Here is an 18,753-nt window from a genome sequence, read left to right on the forward strand (position 1 = left end):
GTTCTTATAGCAGAGACAAGAGAAGAGGTTAATTGTAAACTTGAGTTATGGAGGAGGACATTGGAGTCGAAAGGTTTTCGTCTGAGTAGAAGTAAGATGGAATATTTATATTGTAAATTTGGTAAAGGAATATTCGACAATAATTTGAAAGTGAAATTGGGAGATCAAATTATACCTTAAGTGAAAAAGTTTAGATATTTGGGAGCCATTATTCAAAATGATGGCGAAATCATTGGAGATATTTCACATAGAATTCAAGTTGGGTGGTTTAATTGGAGAAAAGCTGAAGGAGTTATTTGTGACCGTAAGGTGCCTAATAAACTTAAAGGAAAGTTTTATCGCACTGCTATCAGACTGACAATGTTATATAGTAGTAAATGTTGGGCTCTAACGGGACAACAAGAGCATAAAGTTGGAGTAGCAGAGATGAGAATGTTACGATGGATGTGCGGACATACACGTAAAGATAAAATTCGAAATGAGCACGTACGCGAAAAAGTGAGGGTGGCACCTATTGAGAAAAAAATGGTAGAAAATCGGTTGAGATGGTTTGGGCATGTACAAAGAAGACCAAGGGAGGCACCAGTAAGAAGAGTGGAACATATAACTTTGAGTCCGATTAAGAGAGGTAGAGGAAGGCCTAAGAGAACACTGTTGGAAGTTGTTGAACGCGATCTCTTAATTAATAATATTCCTAAAAGCTTGATAAATGATAGAGCACAATGGCGTTTTGCAATCCATGTAGCCGACCCCACCTAGTGAGATAAAGGCTTGTTGTTGTTGTTGTATTCTATCATCTGATTTTTGTTTCTTTTATTGCTGTTACAGTTTATTTGTTCTTGACCATTCTCTGGGACGTTAAGGTACATGTATGAAAAGCTTCCCAAAACTGTTCTGTTCTGTATTTATTTGACTACTTGTACACCCTATTTTGTTCTCAGTATTTTATGTCTTTCAAATGAAAAATTGGTGTTTGATTTTAGTTTTTTTTGAACCATAGCTTTCTCTTTTTTGCTGGCTTATAATTATAATTAAATTACATGAGATGAACATGGTCATCTATCATATCTGAGTATCTTATATTTTTTACCCGTTGGTCCAACGAAATGAAAAATATGGGTGAGGAAAGTTATCAAAATCAGTCAATCCCCCTGAGGGAACTGTTGTGCTAACTAGTTGCAGAACTGATGGGCTCATCTTACGTGCTTTAACCTACCAGCATGGATTACATTGAACCAAATTCCCTTTCCTTCAGTAATCTTGTCTCCTAATAATCTAATCTACATGTGCTGCATGTGCAGAAGTGTTGAAAGAAAATATTGGCAAAACATGAGCTCAATAAACAATTCAACAATAAAAGCTATACTTATACTGTAACTTAATTCAAATTGAAACAGTGTCATTTTTCCTCAGTGAGTTAAACCAGTCAATTTGTTTAACCCTACTGGTGAGTTGGGCTTGGAATTTCTTGACTGATTTAACAATCAGGCAGCCTATCTCAGTGCCTCAGCTCATAATATGTGGGTTGGGATAGCCTGTTAGGATAGCTATAGGATTAATATTTTAATGTTATTTTTGAGGTTGGCTTCTGTTACTCCTTATTATATTGATTAGTTGTATGGTTGGGCTATTTATTTTCCTATTTAATTCAATTATGTTAAACAATTTGTTAATAAGCATGCCTAAGAGTTGGTGGGTTTCCTTTTTCTTTTTTCCATTTTAAAGATATCTGTATGAAGATTAGAAGAATAAATTGAGCTTATTTTTTCTTTAGTTATAATTTATGAAGTATATCTTCCCCCTGACATCCTTTTTCTTCTTTCAATTATGTTCGTTTTCGTCTAATCAAATAGTTCTCCTTACTACTATTTGTTTAAGCTATATATATATATATATATATAAATAAATTTTGAGCTGATATTGGCTTTTTCTGTTTTTCCTTTTAATTTTAGGTTCAGTGAGATCTGAGTTATTGGCAGGTTGGTTCCTTAGATTTCAGGAAAGCTGATCACCTTCATGAGATTTTGTTGGAATTACAAAGGATCATGAACACATGAAGAAACTATTCTTTTTTAAATCTTCTGCGTCAAGCAGTGGGAACAATAATGCAATTCCCCCAAGATCCACAAATAAGCAAATATGTTGGGAGAACTCATCAAAAAGCGGATTATATGGTCAGGCTCATGGCAGAGCTGAGGATAGCTTCCAGAGTCCAAAGGGATTGTTCTCCAAATCCCAGAGGCATGTATCGAATGGCCAAGGTTCTAGTAGTGGGACAAGTCATAGAAGGAGTAGATCTTTGTCAACATCAGCCTACTTGGTCCAGGATCATGATAGGTCACCTAGTTTCATTTCAAGCGATCAATATCATCGATATGAGAATTCATCTCAGTGCGCGCGCGCGCACATCCTCTAGAAGCTTATTCTTAATTGTTTATATTTACATTTTCTCTGTTTTGCAGAGATTTCTTAGTTTCTTCTAGTTATCAGACTCTTACACCTGAGAAGCAAAGGCAGTCGTCTGTCCAAATTTCACATGGAACTGGGAGGCCTGGCTCAACTAGCTCTTCAAGGTCTCATCATGACACATCTGGGGACTCTTCCACTTCTACTGGTGACATTTCGAGTAAGATTGTTGATCGTTACATTGATGGAGAGCAGCAGCCAGAAAAAAGTAGGTCAAGGAAAAAATTACAGAAAGGTTATGGTGAAAATGGAAATTATTGTATGGAGCTTCCTCCAAAAATTCAGTACACAGCACCTAATTCACCAACTGATGCTAGATATAGACCAAGAGTTCATTCATATAGAGAAGCTAAAGGCACTGATATTCACTTCTCATCCAAAGACTGGAAAGAAAATGGGTTTGGACATGAATCTCCTCAGAGCCTGGCAAAAAAAAATGTCATTGAGAGACTTTCTCAGTTTCATTCTTTCTCCAAGATCAGTTCAAAAGAGGTTGGTCTTGGTAATCCAATTACAGTTGAAGATATATTTGCTAGATCTGTAAATGAATGCTGTGAGTCAGATCCAGATGAGGCTCTGCCAAAAGGTTGTTCTTTTGATAAACCCCACAGAACGACAGATGGTTATCATAGCACTGACGATCAAAGATTCCAGAAACAAGATGTTTTCCCAGCAGCCATCTGTGAGGGCTTAACCTGTGTTGTCCTTGAAGAGGATGTTGATGCAGAGCTGCAAAGACGATTAAAGGAAGTCAAAGACAGAGGTACGCTTTTTTCCGAGGAATTTGAAAGAGAAAGCTTTCTTCTTGATGGTGATTTTGATGTGTCTGTGCTGGTTCAGACAATCAGAAACCTAGAAGAGGAGAGGTTAAGTTTGGCAATGGAAGTTTCAGGCCTCCTTCAGTCTCGCATTGCTGAAAGAACATCTGCTAAGGAAGAACGTAGATGCTTAAAGGATGAATTGGAGTTACAGGCTCAATGGCTGGAAAAGGAAAAGAATGAGATACAGTTGGGATTGGAGAAGGAATTCGACAGAAGGTCAAGAGACTGGTCACTTAAGTATGAGAAGTGTCAGTTGGAGGAGCAAAGGCTTCGTGAACGTGTTAGAGAGCTTGCTGAGCATAATTATCACTTCAAAGGGAAGTCTCATCTTTTGGTGACAAGGAAACCGAAACCAAAAAGCTAATAACTAGTTCTGACCATCAGCTGAAGGAAATAACTGAAAAGAAGGAAGAAATGAATGAGCAGAACTTTTATTTTCAACAGAATGTCTTAGAATTACAAGAGAAGTGTAAGATGGTAGAAGAAAACAGGGACATTTACCGAAGAAATTATGAAGAGAAGGAGAAGGAGCGTAAAGAGTTACACAAGTCCATCACAAAATTGCTACGAACATGCAGTGAGCAAGAGAAGACAATCACGGGGTTACAAGATGCATTTAGTGAGGACTTAAAAAGGAATCAGTCTATGGAGAGGGTGGAGAAGCCTTTTGCAAAAATGCAAATGGAGCAAATGAGGTTATCAGGGGTGGAACTGGCTTTGAGAAGGGAGTTAGAATCTTATAGGGTTGAAGCAGATTCTATTCGCCAAGAAAATATAACTCTACTAAACCGCTTCAAAGGAGATGGGAAAGAAGTTGTTGCTGCTACTTATAAGCTTGATAAAGAACTGTTGGCCCGTGTCTTTTGTCTGCAAAATCAAGGCCTAACAATGGTAAATGAAAGCTCCAACTTATGCTCGAAGTTTATTGAATTCATCAAATCAAGATTCACAACATGAAATGGAGGTCATAAAAAATGCTTTAGGTGGGCAATCTGAATGTAAAATTCAGGGTCTTAAAAGTAAAATTGAGGGCTTAACTAGGAGCTTGCAGATGATGTCGGCTTTGTTTGCTGAAAAGTCAAGTTTATTGACAACTAAATTTCAGTCACAGTTTATTGATCCCGGCAAACTTGCTAAACTGAATGATCAATCATCTGATGTAAGTTGCTTGTGGACCTTTATGAATTATTATATTTAGAAAAATGCAGATTGTAAATTGTCTTTTGTATATTTGTAACCTTTAATTATTAGCATTATAAGGTGTTCTATTCTTTGTACATACTTTTCATTGAAGACATAATAGTTATCTTTTTACAATTTTAGGCAGGCTATAATAAGAACTGAACTGAAAGCAGAATGCTTGCTAACAAGTCTATTAAGAGAGAAGCTGTACTCAAAAGAGCTCCAAGTTGAGCAGCTGCAAGCTGAACTTGCTACTGCAGTGAGAGGAAATGACATACTTAAATCTGAGGTGCAAAATGCACTAGCCAACCATTCATGCGTCAACCAGAAGTTGAAGGACCCTGAACTTCAGGTCAGTCCCCAGTATCAATTTTCATCAATTTTATTATGGGTAAGCAGGCCATTTTCCACGGAAAGGGTCTTTAATAAATACTACTATAAAGTTGTGAACTGAGCCTTGGATGGTTCCTGGCAGTACTTTTTGAAGTTGATGTTGCTTGCACCTGTTCCCACTGCTGCTAGCAAAAGTTTGAACAGTAATTTCATGTTCCTGTGTAACAGATGTTTAAGAAAGATGAGTGCATAAACCGCCTCCAAAGTGATCTGAAAGAATCTATGAAAGAATTAGCAATCATTAAGGGAATTTTGTCACAGGTAACTGGGGAGAGGGATCGTATGTGGGAAAAAGTGAAGCAATATGACGAGCAGAATATGCTAATGAACTCAGAGATCACCGAATTGAAGAAGATAGAGGTCGTTGATGAAGATGTACTTGTAAAGGAAGGTCAAATAGCAATATTAAAAGACATTCTTGGTAAAAAGCCCTTTGATCTCCTTGGGAGTCCTGATTCTATGCACCAATTTTTGCTTAACTAACTACTACAGATTATAGAAGCATATTTCTTTTTTACAGGCAAAGTCACTACATTGTTCATAGTTCTATAATTTTTTTTTTTGATATCACATAGTTCTATATATCTGTGAATGAGGTTCTGAAGGTTCTTTTCTTGATTATGTACATGAATTTTAGTTTGATTGATTTTGTAAAAGCTTTGTTCTCTTTCTAGGCCATGATATTATATCTTCTACTCTTTCCTATTTGATTTTAACTCGTTATCATTGATCAATATATCATTATATGATATAAAACTTTGAATTATTTATCACATATAAATAGTGTGGCGATGTGGCTTACTTTAAATCACGCAAAAGTATGATACATCTATTTATTTATTTTCCTTTTATTTTAAATATAACTTGAAACATTAAAGTGGTTTATGATTTACCTTCTTGGGAAAAAGAATATTTTCTTTTCGCCCTTTACTTTGAGTAAACTTTTTTTTATCTTTTATCTAGAGTAAATATTCTTGAAGCTTAATGAATTTGCAAGGACAACTATGTCTATTTTTTTTTAATCATAAACTTCTCTATTGTTATTTTTTATTTATTTTACCAATAGAAATTATTATATCATACTAAGAAAAGACATGTAACAGGTTATGTGAGATTCAGTGTAAGCTAATAATAATAGAAAAATATGAATAAAATTTTATAAAATTATTATTAATTTACATTGGATATTACATAAGCTGTTAGATGTTTTTTCTAAATATAATATGACCATTTTTGTTAATAAAACAACTAAGAAATAATAGTAGCAGAATTTGTGATGAATAATAATAATAAAAGATTAAAAAGGTTGATTTTAAATTTTTAAAGGTGATGGAAGTTTTGTGAAATAGCCTCAAAGTTAAAGGAAATTTTGTAATAGCCCAGAATATAGTTATAAAATTAGAATAAATAATAAAATAAATTATGGTATTTTATTAATTGTTGGGGTGACATTAACAATTTACAATCATGTGTTGGCGGTGCAATAGATTTTCTCTTGGTCTTTACCTGTTAGGCCTCACGTTCGAAACCTTATCGAGCATAAAGGCAAAATTACACTTTTGCCCTGTAAAAAAAGCACACGAGGAGTCAGAAATTGATTAGTTCGAATATAATATTCTCCTCCTCCATCATTGTTTTTGATTTCTCCAGAAGCTCCGCGAGAGCGAGAGGGAGTTTCACTGTTCCTCTTCCCTCTGTGTTCGTTGGCCGGTGACCGTGGGTGCGCCTGTCGCCGCCGTCGCTGGAGATCGAAGGTGCGCCAGATTTTCTCCCTTTTTGCTCTTCTTCTCTGCTTTGCGTCATCTTCTTGGTTCTCGCTTCTTCCTCGACGTTCCTCCGTCTTCTTCCTTTCGGTGGCCGATGGGTGTGAGTTGGTTTTATTAGTGAATGAAAGAGAGATTTTCTGACACTGTTGGAAGCTTGATACACAAAATTTCCTCCTCTTCTGTTTCAGCGTTGATATCTTCCTCCCTCTCCACTGTCATGTTGCAGCGTTCTTTTTTTTTTTTTTCTTTCTTTCTTTCTTCCTGCTCTGGTGCCACTGACCTATTGTGGAATGTTCATGCATTTGGGAAAGCTTCGATCCTCTCATTCCATCTCTCATTTGCTACACAGGTGAAGGAATCCTCACTTCTCCTCCTTGTCCAGTTTGAGCATGGGTATGATTGGGTGGCTGAATTTTTTTTCCCTTTTTCCCCTCCATTTGTGTTAGCTGCCGTGCATGGGTAAGGGAGAAGATGATGTCTAAGCAAGCTTACATTGAGGGCTAAGAAGTTTAGGTAGGTAACTATGCGTTAAACATTTTGATGTAAAAAGAACAATGTGTTTAAATGATATTCAATTCATACTTAGATTGCTTATTATATTAAGACTAGAATTGAGGAGTTATATAAACTTAAATATTGACATTCGAAGTTTTGGGATGAGGTTTGAAGCGAAAATAGCTTAGATTTTAATTTGGAGACTTATGACCGTGAGGAGTTTGATGAAATGGGTGTGAGAAAAAAAAATTTAATATGTATTGTGGCAAAATATATGTGATGATTATATTGTTGTTGGTTAAATAATTATCAGAAAACAATCACATATTCTCTTTAACGAAAGTTGAGATTGAAGTTAGATTTTTTTTTTTAATGGTATGGTGAGTAGACAATAATCATTGAATTACATGGGTACTAGGATTTAAAGACTAAGCATTGCTATAAGAAGACAAGTTAGGAGTAAATTATTTATCAAGCCCCATCAAGAAGTCATAAAGTTGATCTGGTTCCCTCATTTCCACGAGTTGTTTTTGCAGATCGCACTTGCAACTTCCGCATGTGCACTTTGGCTACGGTGCTATTGTGAGCATCTCGTCCTAAAGACTTTTCAGTTTGGTATAATATGCCGAGACAGATTGGTTGTCTTTCTTCAACAAAGCAATCGTACGTCGCAGCTCATAAATTCTTGGCGAGCTTTCCTTCCTGAAACGCTCTTCCAAGTCTACCCAGATTTCTCGTGCCGTCTTGGCATATCGAACACTGGTTCTCACCTCTTTATCAATAGAGCTCTTCAACCAACCTTTCACCATAGCATTGCACCTCATCTAGTGTGTGAGGTTCGGTGAATCAGTTGAAGGCGCTGATGGGGTTCCGTCAACGAAACCAAATTTGTTCTTGCCATAAAAGGGTGTTGCTCATGTCATTTACCCACTCGCCAGAGTTGTCGTCACTTAGCAACTCACTAACGAAGATCTGGCCCGGGTTGTCAGAAGGATGAAGAAAGAATGGTGACTTTGAATCGACCACTCCACTCTTTTCAATCTCTGCTCCGTCCGTCTTCTCAAATCCAAATGAGGTCATGATTCTATAATTAATATACAGATATAGTATTGTTAATATACAATATTATGGGACCCACGTGATTGGTGGAGGAGAGAATCCATGTGATGCATGCAAGGCCATGCGAGATTTACATAACAGGTGATATGCTTTATGCGAGATGCATGCAAGTCCATTCGATATTTACGTAACAAGTGCTGTCATGTATCATGTGATACTTTTTTATGAAGTAAAAAATTAATAATTAATAATTCTAGAACGATGCTTTATTTATTTATTTTTTATAGTTAAAATTATTTTTATTTTTATCTTTTTAAATTGAGTTGAAATTTTATAATTATATACTAGTCATTAAGTCACAAGTTCTTTTTTTTTTTAATTCTCCCTATATTTTTTTTGGCTCAAAATTGAATTATTAATCATTTGCATAGGATAGTTATTTACTTATTTTAATATTTTTAAAGATGCAGCAGTTTTCTTCTTCAAGTTTCGACAATCACAATTCTCTCGTAATCCCTATTCGACTATCACGTTCATCGGGACGTCTTCTCGTTCGTGAGATTTCTTCCTCAGATTCACAGTCACGATGAAGCAGGTGGCAATGATCGCGACATACCATTGCTTCCCCGAGATATCATCACAGAAATTCTCTAAAGACTTCCTGTAAAATCCCTTATGCGATTTCGCTGTGTGCGCAAAGATTGGAAAAACCTCCTCAAAAACCCATCTTTCATCGCAGCCCACCTCCACTGCTCCAGTAATCAAAACCCTTCTCTTATGTTCACTCGATTTGATGGACATCATTATACGCTCTTTGATTTGCTCGATTGCAGTATGCAATTCCTTGAAGTTCAGAACGCACCTGCGATCGAATGGGCTTGGGATAGGATCGTCAGTTCCTGCAATGGCTTGTTCTGCTTTCAAATTCCTAATTAGGGTACGACTCCCGTTACTCCTCCTTCCTATTTATTGTGGAATCCGGCAACTAGAGAGGTTAGACAGGTGCCCAGACCTCTTACTTATTCTGACGGTCATTTCTTTATCGTATTAGGCTTCAGTCCTGTTGTTAATCATTCCAAGATTGTGACAAATTATGGAGCTCGGTTTTCTCATGAGGTTAATCCAGTGAAACTGTATTCCTTAAGTACAGGATCATGGGAGGGAATAGAATTTGGGAACATGGAGGGCGTAATTTTCAGGATTGAACCTATAACTGTTACTGGAATTATCTTCTGGCTGGCAACAAAGCAAGTTGTGAAGGGTGAAGATGGAGATGATGATACTCATTTGATAGTTTCATTTGACATAGCAATGGAAGTGTTTACATTAATACAAGTTCCTGCATTAGTCTGGCCTACGCTTACTGTGTACCAGGACAAACTTGCTCTGCTTTATGCAACTCTAAGTGGAAATTTCAAATCTTCTTTTGTTGATTTGTGGGTGATGGAGAAGGATACAGGTGCATTTGAGGGGATGTGCAGTTGAGCTAAGAAATATACTAGTGACACTCATCCATGCTTCTTATCTCCGTTTACTATTTGGAGAAGACAAATTGTGTGCAATGTTGTAAAGCCTGTACACGTTGTTGGAGCTGATGGTGAAGAGAAGAATGTTGAACCAACAAATTTTCTATATCTATTCAATCTCACCGCTAATGAATTTAAGATGTTTCCTACTGGCAGGTGGTCCAAGAGGATGATATTTTTAGTTATACTGAGAGCCTAGTACCATTGGACAACAACCATGTTGAAGAGTTAGGTATTAATTTGCATATATATTTTGCTTATGCAATTTTGGTGTAAATGAACTCAACAGTCAGATCATTCTGTACCCAAAACCATTTTGGCCCTTTAGATATGTTGTCTATATATTTAAGAATTATAAAAATGTTTGGTGCTTTGTTTAACCTATTTATAATATCTCATTGTTCTGTTATATATATATGTATATGTAATTTTTTTTCAATGATGGATATATAATTTGATTGTTGCTGGATGGATAAATTATTTGGGACTTTTCGTCCAGGTAATTATATTGAAAATTTTATATGATGAGAGGAAACAAAAGTAAGTGAAGTAAATGAGTTTCTTGCATTTGTATTTCATTTTTTTGGAAGGTCTGTGCTCTTTTCGTAGATGATGGTGGATAAGATGTTAGGTAAGATTTTTTTGTGAGGTGCACTTTACCATGTGTCTTGTATTTTATCCCAATCTAATAGATGTCAGGTAGAATGATGAGTGTTGATATTCAATATATGTTTCTAACTTTATTTTACTTGTCTATGCTATCACGTTGTTTAGTATATAATAATTGATTTTCGGGAATGGATCATTTGGGATGTGTTCTTTTTATATATTAGTTGATAGTTGATAGCCATTTTGTTTAATATGAGAGGGAAGAGAAATAAGCGAAGCAAATTTGAATTTCTTGGTTTTTACTTTTTAGTGGAGAATGAATTAAATACAGTTCAATCACAAACCAATAAGCATGAGTAAAATGATCACTGATGAGCAGACACTGAAGAGTATAACTTTGCGTCATAGGGAAATCTGTAGGAGACCTAAGGGAGTGGCATTTTTGGAGGAGAAATCTGTTGTAAGATGTAAATATACCGGTAGGCAATAACAACATTGAAGAGCCTTGATCTTAAGTACTCTATTCATTTTAAATTCTATGAGACAATTTGAGATAAAATTATATATATAAATAAAATTTAATTATGACATTTTATAAATTTATTTTTTTAAAACAAAAATATAAACTTTTAAAAATGTTCATACACATTTAATCACTATACTTTAATATCATTTTAATTCTCTCTGTATTTGAAAGATAATATTAAAACAACATTAATAATAAAATTTTATTTTTATCAAGTTGTTTTATATTCTGGGTAATAAAATATCTTTAATGTTATCTTATAATTTGGAATGGATGGAGTTCAAGTGGCACACTATAGAGAAACTTTGTTGGGAGAATCGCACTACAAGCCTTAAAAAAATGAAAATTTGCACTTTGGACTTAATAAATTTTAATAATGCATTGCAGGCCTAAGTGTTCTTGCAATTTTTTTTAGAGTGAAAGTATAATTGTGCCCTTGTGTGATTCGAAAACTTAGAACTTAATGCAAAACCCTCATTCATAAAGTACTGCTATTTATGAATTCTCAACACAATGTATATGCATGTTTAGTTGATTTATAAGTTAATTAATATATATAAGTCACACAGAACATGTACAACACAATGTTTATAGGTACATAACACGCTATGCATGTATTTTCAACACAATTTTTATAAATTCTCAACACAATGTCCATGTGTGTTTAGTTGATCAGTAGGTTTAATAAAATTTATAAGTTATGTAGATAACGTACAATATAATATTCATAGATACACAACACTATGTTTATGTATTTTTAATTGAATGCCCATGTGTGTCAAGTTGATCATTTCATTACTTTTAGTTCATTTCTTTCATTTTGATTAAGGGCAAAATTGTACTTTCACTCTCAAAAAAATTGCAACAAGGATTTTTGAGCCTGCAGTGCATTATCAAAATTTATTAGGTTTAAAGTGTAACTTTTAATTTTTTTTGGGCCTGCAGTGTGATTCTCCCTACTTTGTTTAAGCACATATGGTGGAAGTTAAATGAACCTATAACTGTTAGTTAGATCATTTTGTTGCTATAGTCCCTCTATTAGGAAATCTACTTTTAATAAGGAAAATGAAGGAATACAGCAAAATAACGTTAACCCCTAACTGGAAGTTTAAGTGCTTAGGAAGTGGGCAAAGACAAACAAGTAGTATAGCTGTTCCATGAAAAAAAGGGGTGGGGGGAAGATAACAACTCAAACCTTCGTTAACCACACTATGCATCGGTTTTGATTGTGAAAGATTGAAAAACAATTGTTGATTGTTGATGATTGTGAGTGGCTTTAGATGAAGGCCAAAATCCAAGATGAAAATTCGAATTCAAATCATAGTCCATCAAAGCCAAGAGTTACAGAAGTAAGAGATTACTTCCATTCCCCCCCCCCTTTTTTCCATGAAAATTCTTATGAAACCTCCATATGATGGAAAGCTTACATATTTGAGGAAAGCTTTTGGTTTTGATCTTATATTCCCAAATTGACCACCCAAGCTCACAACAGAATTCCGAAGAGGTTGAATGCCATACTGCTTAGAGGAGGAAGACAAATGCGATGAAGAACACATCTTAGTCAAATAATGAACAGAATTTCAAAATTCTTGGATGAGCCAGGATGGTTTAGCAATGACCCCTCTATGTAATGGTGGCTCCTTTTCCTCCAAATCAGATTGAGCAGAATAATAATATGATTTAGCAAGTCCTTTTGATTTTTACTTTTAATTAGAGTGGACAGTAAAGCATGGAGCCTTGAGAAGTCTTGTCATTATTTGCAGTATGATACAAGAAGTCAAAAATGATAAATGGACTCGTATCAACACATACCTATTATAAATGGCACCTGTATATACAATGTTGGAGAGAAATTTTGAGTTTGAATCATAAATAAGTTGAAATTCACATTGAAATTAAAACCAATTTCAAACGAAGATTTGCACGGATATTAATCTCCAAAAGCAAACAATATTAATGGTTCCAGTGGAATCATGTTTATTTTATTTGTTTTATTCATGTTATATTTATTACATTTAATTAATTTTCTAATTTTGTTCACATAAGTAAAAAAAAATGATAGTTTCCAAAAAATGAATTTTAATATTAAAAAAACCTCTTGAGAGATCAATTTAAGGCCGTTTGTTTAAAATTAAATTGATTCTAGTGGAAGAGACTAATTCTTTATAACATGACCATATTTGTTTGGAAATCACCAATCCTATCAGATGCAATTTAGTCATGTAATGTGCACAAAATTGGCTTCCCTATGCATTAATTCTAAAGACACACCAATCCCTATGTCAAAGGGATCTAACTTGATGAAGATCACTACAAGGATGAAAATTAGTCCCACTTCTCATAAGGAGGTTAATTGCTTTTGCACAATCCATAAAGACTCTGATTGGTCTAAAGCCTTTGTTCCAACATAGATTAAGACCATGCAAGACTGTAGCTACCTTTAAAATAGAGGTGGGAAGTTGCTGATATTATTGTCAAACTCTTGAGTTGACTCTACGAGTTTATTATTTTTATATTTTTAATGTAAAAATTGTATTAACTCACGAGTTAACTTTCTAAGTTTATCATACTTGATTCATGAAAGTGGTAGAATCTGTTTCAATAAAAAATAAAACTTGAAAAAACAAAAAAATAATATTAATAAAAAAGAAAACAAAAAAATTAAAAATAAGTTGCTCTATTATGTTGAGTATAATAATCTATGAATATAGATAGATTTAATTTCAATGATTTATATTTAAAATATATTTAAATTAAATTATGATCATATTTTATATTTTAATTATTTAATCATAGATTTTTAAAGGCTATTTATTAAGAGAGGTAAAAAAGTTTATGATCAAATTTACATTCCTATTACGAGTTTATTTAAACTTATGAGTTCAACAATCTTGATTATAGATATTGATATTAAACCCAATAAGCCAATGAGCATTGTTTGTGAACAATGACACCACCGCACTTACCAATACCATTACCAACACCATTCTTATATGATCCATCGACATTCAATCAAACTTCACCTGTTTCTCGGTGAAACCATTTGCTTTGATAGGTTCCCATTGTGTTCAAGAGGTTAAGATCTGTCTATGTTCTGTGTGCTCTCATCCTCTTCATTAGAAAATGCTTTTCTACATATAGAGCACCAAATTTCCCAACATACAAAATCAAACAGCACGTCCCAGGGTACCCGTTTTGTAAACTCTTGACCAATAATGTCCTTGTTCATGTTCCATTTGAGCCACTAGCTCCTCTCTGTATAGGTTTTATGATGCTGCCATAAGTATAAAGTTTTCAATAAAATAATCTTCTCTCTCAACCCTTGGGATAAGGTATCATTTTGATATCTTAATTTTATAAAATATCTTTTAATCCTTAAAGTTAACCCTAGCCGACATTAATCTTTAAATATTCACAAAATGTGTTCAAATGATAACATATTAACTTTAATTTTTAAAATAATAATAATTGGTATAAAAATAATCATTTAAGATTAATGATATTAGGATTAAAGATCTAACAAAATACTTCATAAAATGAAGAAACTAAATTAAAATATTATATAAAGTGAAAGGACTGAAAATATCTGTTTAAAATGTAATTATTAAATTTGAAAACACAAAATCAAATCTTATCAATAAAGTAAACAAAATCAAATCGATATAATTGAATTGAGATCGTAACTAAAAGGAATAATTATATTCTATTATTAGAAAATTTATAATAAAATCAAATTTTAAAAATGATAAATTATTAACTCTTATGGCACAGGATCAAATTAATCAAGTAGAAATCTCTAATAAAATCTTATCTAATTACATGATATATTATATTGCAATTAGATTTATAGATTTATCATCATCATCATCATCATCATTATCATAAGTAGTTATAATAAGTCACAACAAAAATACCTAAAATACTTTTTAAAAATGAACGGCATGATATCCAAGCCACTCCTAGCCAAACTCATAAATAATAATATAATAGATAGATTGATTGAGAAATCAATCACGATAAAAATTCTCTAATAAAGTTTTCTTATTGAACATAATTTAAAAGATTGCTCCGATTAAAACTACTCTTGCTTATTTTGATTTTGATTTTTTAACACAAAATAAGTGCCAACAAAGGAGGTGGGATTCTTGTTCATAAAATAAAAAATTAGTACCAGAATTTTATACATTCAAAATTTTAAATTTACATCATCGAACTTCTTTCGTTTTCTTTTTTTTTTAGTTCAAAAGAGTGTGATTACACTTTCATCGTTTTGAATTTTAATATAAGTTAATCTATCAACAACTACAGATCATTTAAATCCAATTGAAAACCCTGAAAGTCCCTAGCAACGTCCAGTGAGACACCACGCGAAGCAGATGCATGGCAATGGAAAGCCAAGACACGCCATATCTTCCTCAAGAAATTATCACAAACATTCTCAAGCGTCTTCCTGTAAAATCTCAAATCCGATTTCAATGCGTGTGCAAAGATTGGAAAAATGTCATGAAAGCCCCATTTTTCATTCAAGAACACCTCAACCACTCTACTGATCAAAACCCTTTTCTTCTTTTCCGCTGGGGAAGCGATACTCGCTATTGTCGTTTGGCTTTGATTCTGCAAAATCTGGAGACGCAGGTTCTTGAATTTCTGGACCCCCCAATGACAAGTTACTCCCAGATTGTTAATTGCAGTAATGGCTTGGTATGCATAGAAAATTATAATTCATGTTATTACTTTCTGTTGTGGAATCCAGCTACAAGAGAGGTCAGGCAAGTGTCCGGAGCTCTTCATGATTTGGATCGTGGGGATCGTTTCTTAACTAGTTACTTTCTAGGATTTGGCTTCAGTCAACTTGCTAATGATTACAAAATAGTGAGAATTTTTGTTTCTGTGGATGATGATGAAGTTGATAAAGTGGAAGTGTATTCATTAAACACAGATTCGTGGAAAGAAGTTAATGCTTGGAACTTCGAGCATGTAGTATTTAGAAAGAGGAATACACCCACTGTTACAGTTAATGGAGCTATCTTTTGGCATGGGTTAAAGTATGGCACAACTGATTTGCATGTGATAATTTCATTTGACATAGCATTGGAAGAGTTTGCATTGATTCCGTATCCTCCTGTCCGTAGACCATATGATTGTTGTCTTAGTGTGTATGAGAATAAACTTGCTATGGTTTCTTTCCAAAAGATTAATATTGGACACTTTATATTTTCTTGGCTTGATTTGTGGGTGATGGAGGAGAGCCCCAATGAATCCGGAGATCAGAGATTGGGTTGGATTAAAAGATACAGTAGCAACCTTTATCCATGCTGGTTGTGTCCGGTGACTATATGGAGGAATGAAATTGTCTGCGACATATTTCCTGAAATTATTGAAGGTGATGATGAGGAGAATGTTGGAACAAAAATTGTGCTATGCAATATCACTACTAATGAATTTAAGATGTCTCATATCCGCATAAAGTTCTTTCCTCAAGAGATTTACAATTATGCAGAAAGCCTTGTACCAGTGCATTATCCAAGTTGAAAGCCTGTTTCATCCTAAATCTCAATTATTACTTTGAATATTTATTTTATTTGTTCTTTATGAATGTTATTTAGAATATATATGATGAATCTAGATATTTTATACCGAATGTTTCTTCTGCATTTGACCTATTCATAATTTTAGGTTACTCTGTTTATATATAGTCGTTGGACTGTGGATTATTTAGGACTTTTTGCCCAAATAATTAACGTATTAATGCTTTAATGGTTTTAAATGCAATGAAGAGCCTTGATCCTAAATTTTGGTTGTTGCATTGCAGATTTATTTTTTAGAGGTGTTATCTAGAATGATTGATAAGTTATAGGTTAGGATGTTGACTTAAATTGATGCACGAAGTTTCATATTGTATAAGATTCACTACTAGAGAAATGTAAATTAATGAGAGATCATCTATTCCTATCTAAAATGCCAAATTAGTGAGGAAATTAGTCAAGAATGTTAATTTCATAGGTCAACTTAAAACTAACAAGGAAAAATAGAGAGAAGCTATCAATTCATCTATAAAATAAGATAATTTAAGAGGAAAATAGATGTTTAACAAGATATACCTAAGTGAGAGATATGGGTCCTCACTAACTTTAGCGATATACAGCAATGAAATACATGACCCTTGTTAAATTTAGCAAACCATTTTTTTTTTTTTGCTGCAAACTTATATAGTGAGGGCAATAATCCCTCACTAAAATGCAATTAGCAAGGAATATATAGTATTTAGCAACGAATTTGTTGCTCACTAAATACAATTTTTTTAATAGTGATTGAGCTTGATAATTAAAATATAATAAAGTAGAACCCATAAATCTAGACCTTAAGTTTTTCAGTTAAAGATGGGGTCATTTACTTCTCACAATCTTGTCCTCATATTTTTTGTGTCATTTCTGACATAATATTATATGAATTTGGTTGCTTAGCTTCCAAATATGTATTTAATTTTGTATCAATTTTAGTATACTAATGTTTCGAAATACCTTGTCTTATCTGAGTAGTTTACCATCGTACATGAGAGGATGCGTTCTTTGGATCATTGGAAGATCAGAACAAATGTTTGCTTAAGATATTTTTGGGAAGTTAAAAATACAAAGTGTTTATTATCTTTTATTCCATCAACCCGTTCAAATCTCTTTTCTTTCATATCATTTTAATTTTATTTTTCTAGGTACCTACCAAACGTAAATTTTTCTTTTCGCTCTCTTGACTTCTTTCTCTATAAGACAATTTTTTTTTTCATTATTTCGTTTTGTTCTTATGTGATCCCTCACCAGATTTTAACCTTTGGGCCGAGATTTCCTTTCAATACGTCATCGTTTCTCAGAGTTCACATCTACACCTTTACTCACCAAATTTTGTTTTGCATGCTTTTGCAAACATGTATAATCATTAAATAGATTATGGTACTACTTATAATATCATCCAATTTTTTATCACTATATATATATGTATCATGTATTTTTATTATACACGTCATGTATCTATTTTACACATTAGATATGTGTATTTGAACAATTTTTAATCTTTTATTTGTGTGGTTTAAACAATGATTCCCACCCTTTCCCATTCTCATATTTCACACTCATTTTTCACGCTTCTGTTCCTTCTTGGCTCTTTATTTTTGTTAGTATATAATAATGATTGAGTACACGTGTTAATTAAAAGAAGAAGAAGAAGAAAATTGGCTCATCAAGGAGGATCCAAAATCCAACAAATCCAGTAAACACCATAAAGGGGAAATCGTTAATTTGTTAATTATCAGACAGATCAAATGACAAGTTAAGAACTTACGTTCCTAAGAAGCTGGTGATTAATAATTTAATTTAGAAAAATAACTTTTAATATCAAATTTGAAAATAGATTTAAATATAAAATTTAATACACAATATTTTTCTTCTACATACTACTTTTATTTACTCTAATTTAGAAAACACTATATATGTGTGTGTGTGTGTGTGTGTGTGTGTATGTATGTATGTATGTATGTATTCCATCTTCAAGTTTGCTTGTCAGGAATAAAAAAAAATTAGTTCTCTCAATTTTTCATTAACCCAATATTTATACAATAATTGGTGGTATTCTCATTTACCAAATAAAACGTAATATTCATGACAGCACATTGTATAAAAAAATAAAAATTCAAAGCAGCATATAATTGTTTCTTCACATACAATAATTGGCGTGTAATTATAATTCACCGATGAATCAAATAAAAAGTTGATTTTGTTGGCAAAGCAAATAAAAATAATTTCGTTTTAAAATTCATTCAACCAGAGTAAGAAATTTTTTTTTTTTTGCTAAGTTACATTTAATAAGTCATCGGACTCGAATCATTTAAAGTTGAGATGCATGAATTTTGTGAAGTTTAA

The 18,753-nt window shown here is 33.3% G+C and overlaps 2 protein-coding genes and 1 long non-coding RNA gene across 7 annotated transcripts; all 3 read left to right on the plus strand.

Annotated features, from left to right (window-relative positions):
* The first annotated feature begins 1,873 nt into the window (after nt 1-1,873).
* LOC129314463 (uncharacterized) lies at nt 1,874-5,461 on the plus strand. The gene is given in 6 exon segments (XM_054957904.1): nt 1,874-2,337; nt 2,463-3,589; nt 3,592-4,225; nt 4,227-4,446; nt 4,615-4,821; nt 5,031-5,461. Coding segments are annotated over 6 exon segments (2,787 nt in total). The 5' UTR covers nt 1,874-2,053; the 3' UTR covers nt 5,346-5,461.
* A 1,047-nt stretch (nt 5,462-6,508) lies between these two features.
* Nucleotides 6,509-10,072, plus strand: LOC129314432 (uncharacterized). Of its 5 annotated transcripts, none has more exons than XR_008594107.1 (4): nt 6,509-6,616; nt 6,978-7,141; nt 7,660-8,323; nt 8,647-10,072. It is a non-coding gene; the product is annotated as an uncharacterized LOC129314432 (long non-coding RNA). The 5 variants fall into 5 exon arrangements; XR_008594109.1 differs by having other exon boundaries at nt 7,660-8,198; XR_008594111.1 differs by having other exon boundaries at nt 7,660-8,198; nt 8,656-10,072.
* A 5,151-nt stretch (nt 10,073-15,223) lies between these two features.
* Nucleotides 15,224-16,375, plus strand: LOC129313927 (F-box/kelch-repeat protein At3g23880-like). Its single transcript, XM_054957316.1, has one exon. It carries the CDS (start codon nt 15,224-15,226, stop codon nt 16,373-16,375), a length of 1,152 nt encoding a protein of 383 aa, XP_054813291.1.
* Nucleotides 16,376-18,753: the final 2,378 nt, after the last annotated feature.

This window comes from Prosopis cineraria, unplaced genomic scaffold, assembly GCF_029017545.1.
Source record: "Prosopis cineraria cultivar Desert tree isolate PC_DT_omini unplaced genomic scaffold, ASM2901754v1 PC6, whole genome shotgun sequence".
Lineage (NCBI taxonomy): Eukaryota > Viridiplantae > Streptophyta > Magnoliopsida > Fabales > Fabaceae > Prosopis > Prosopis cineraria.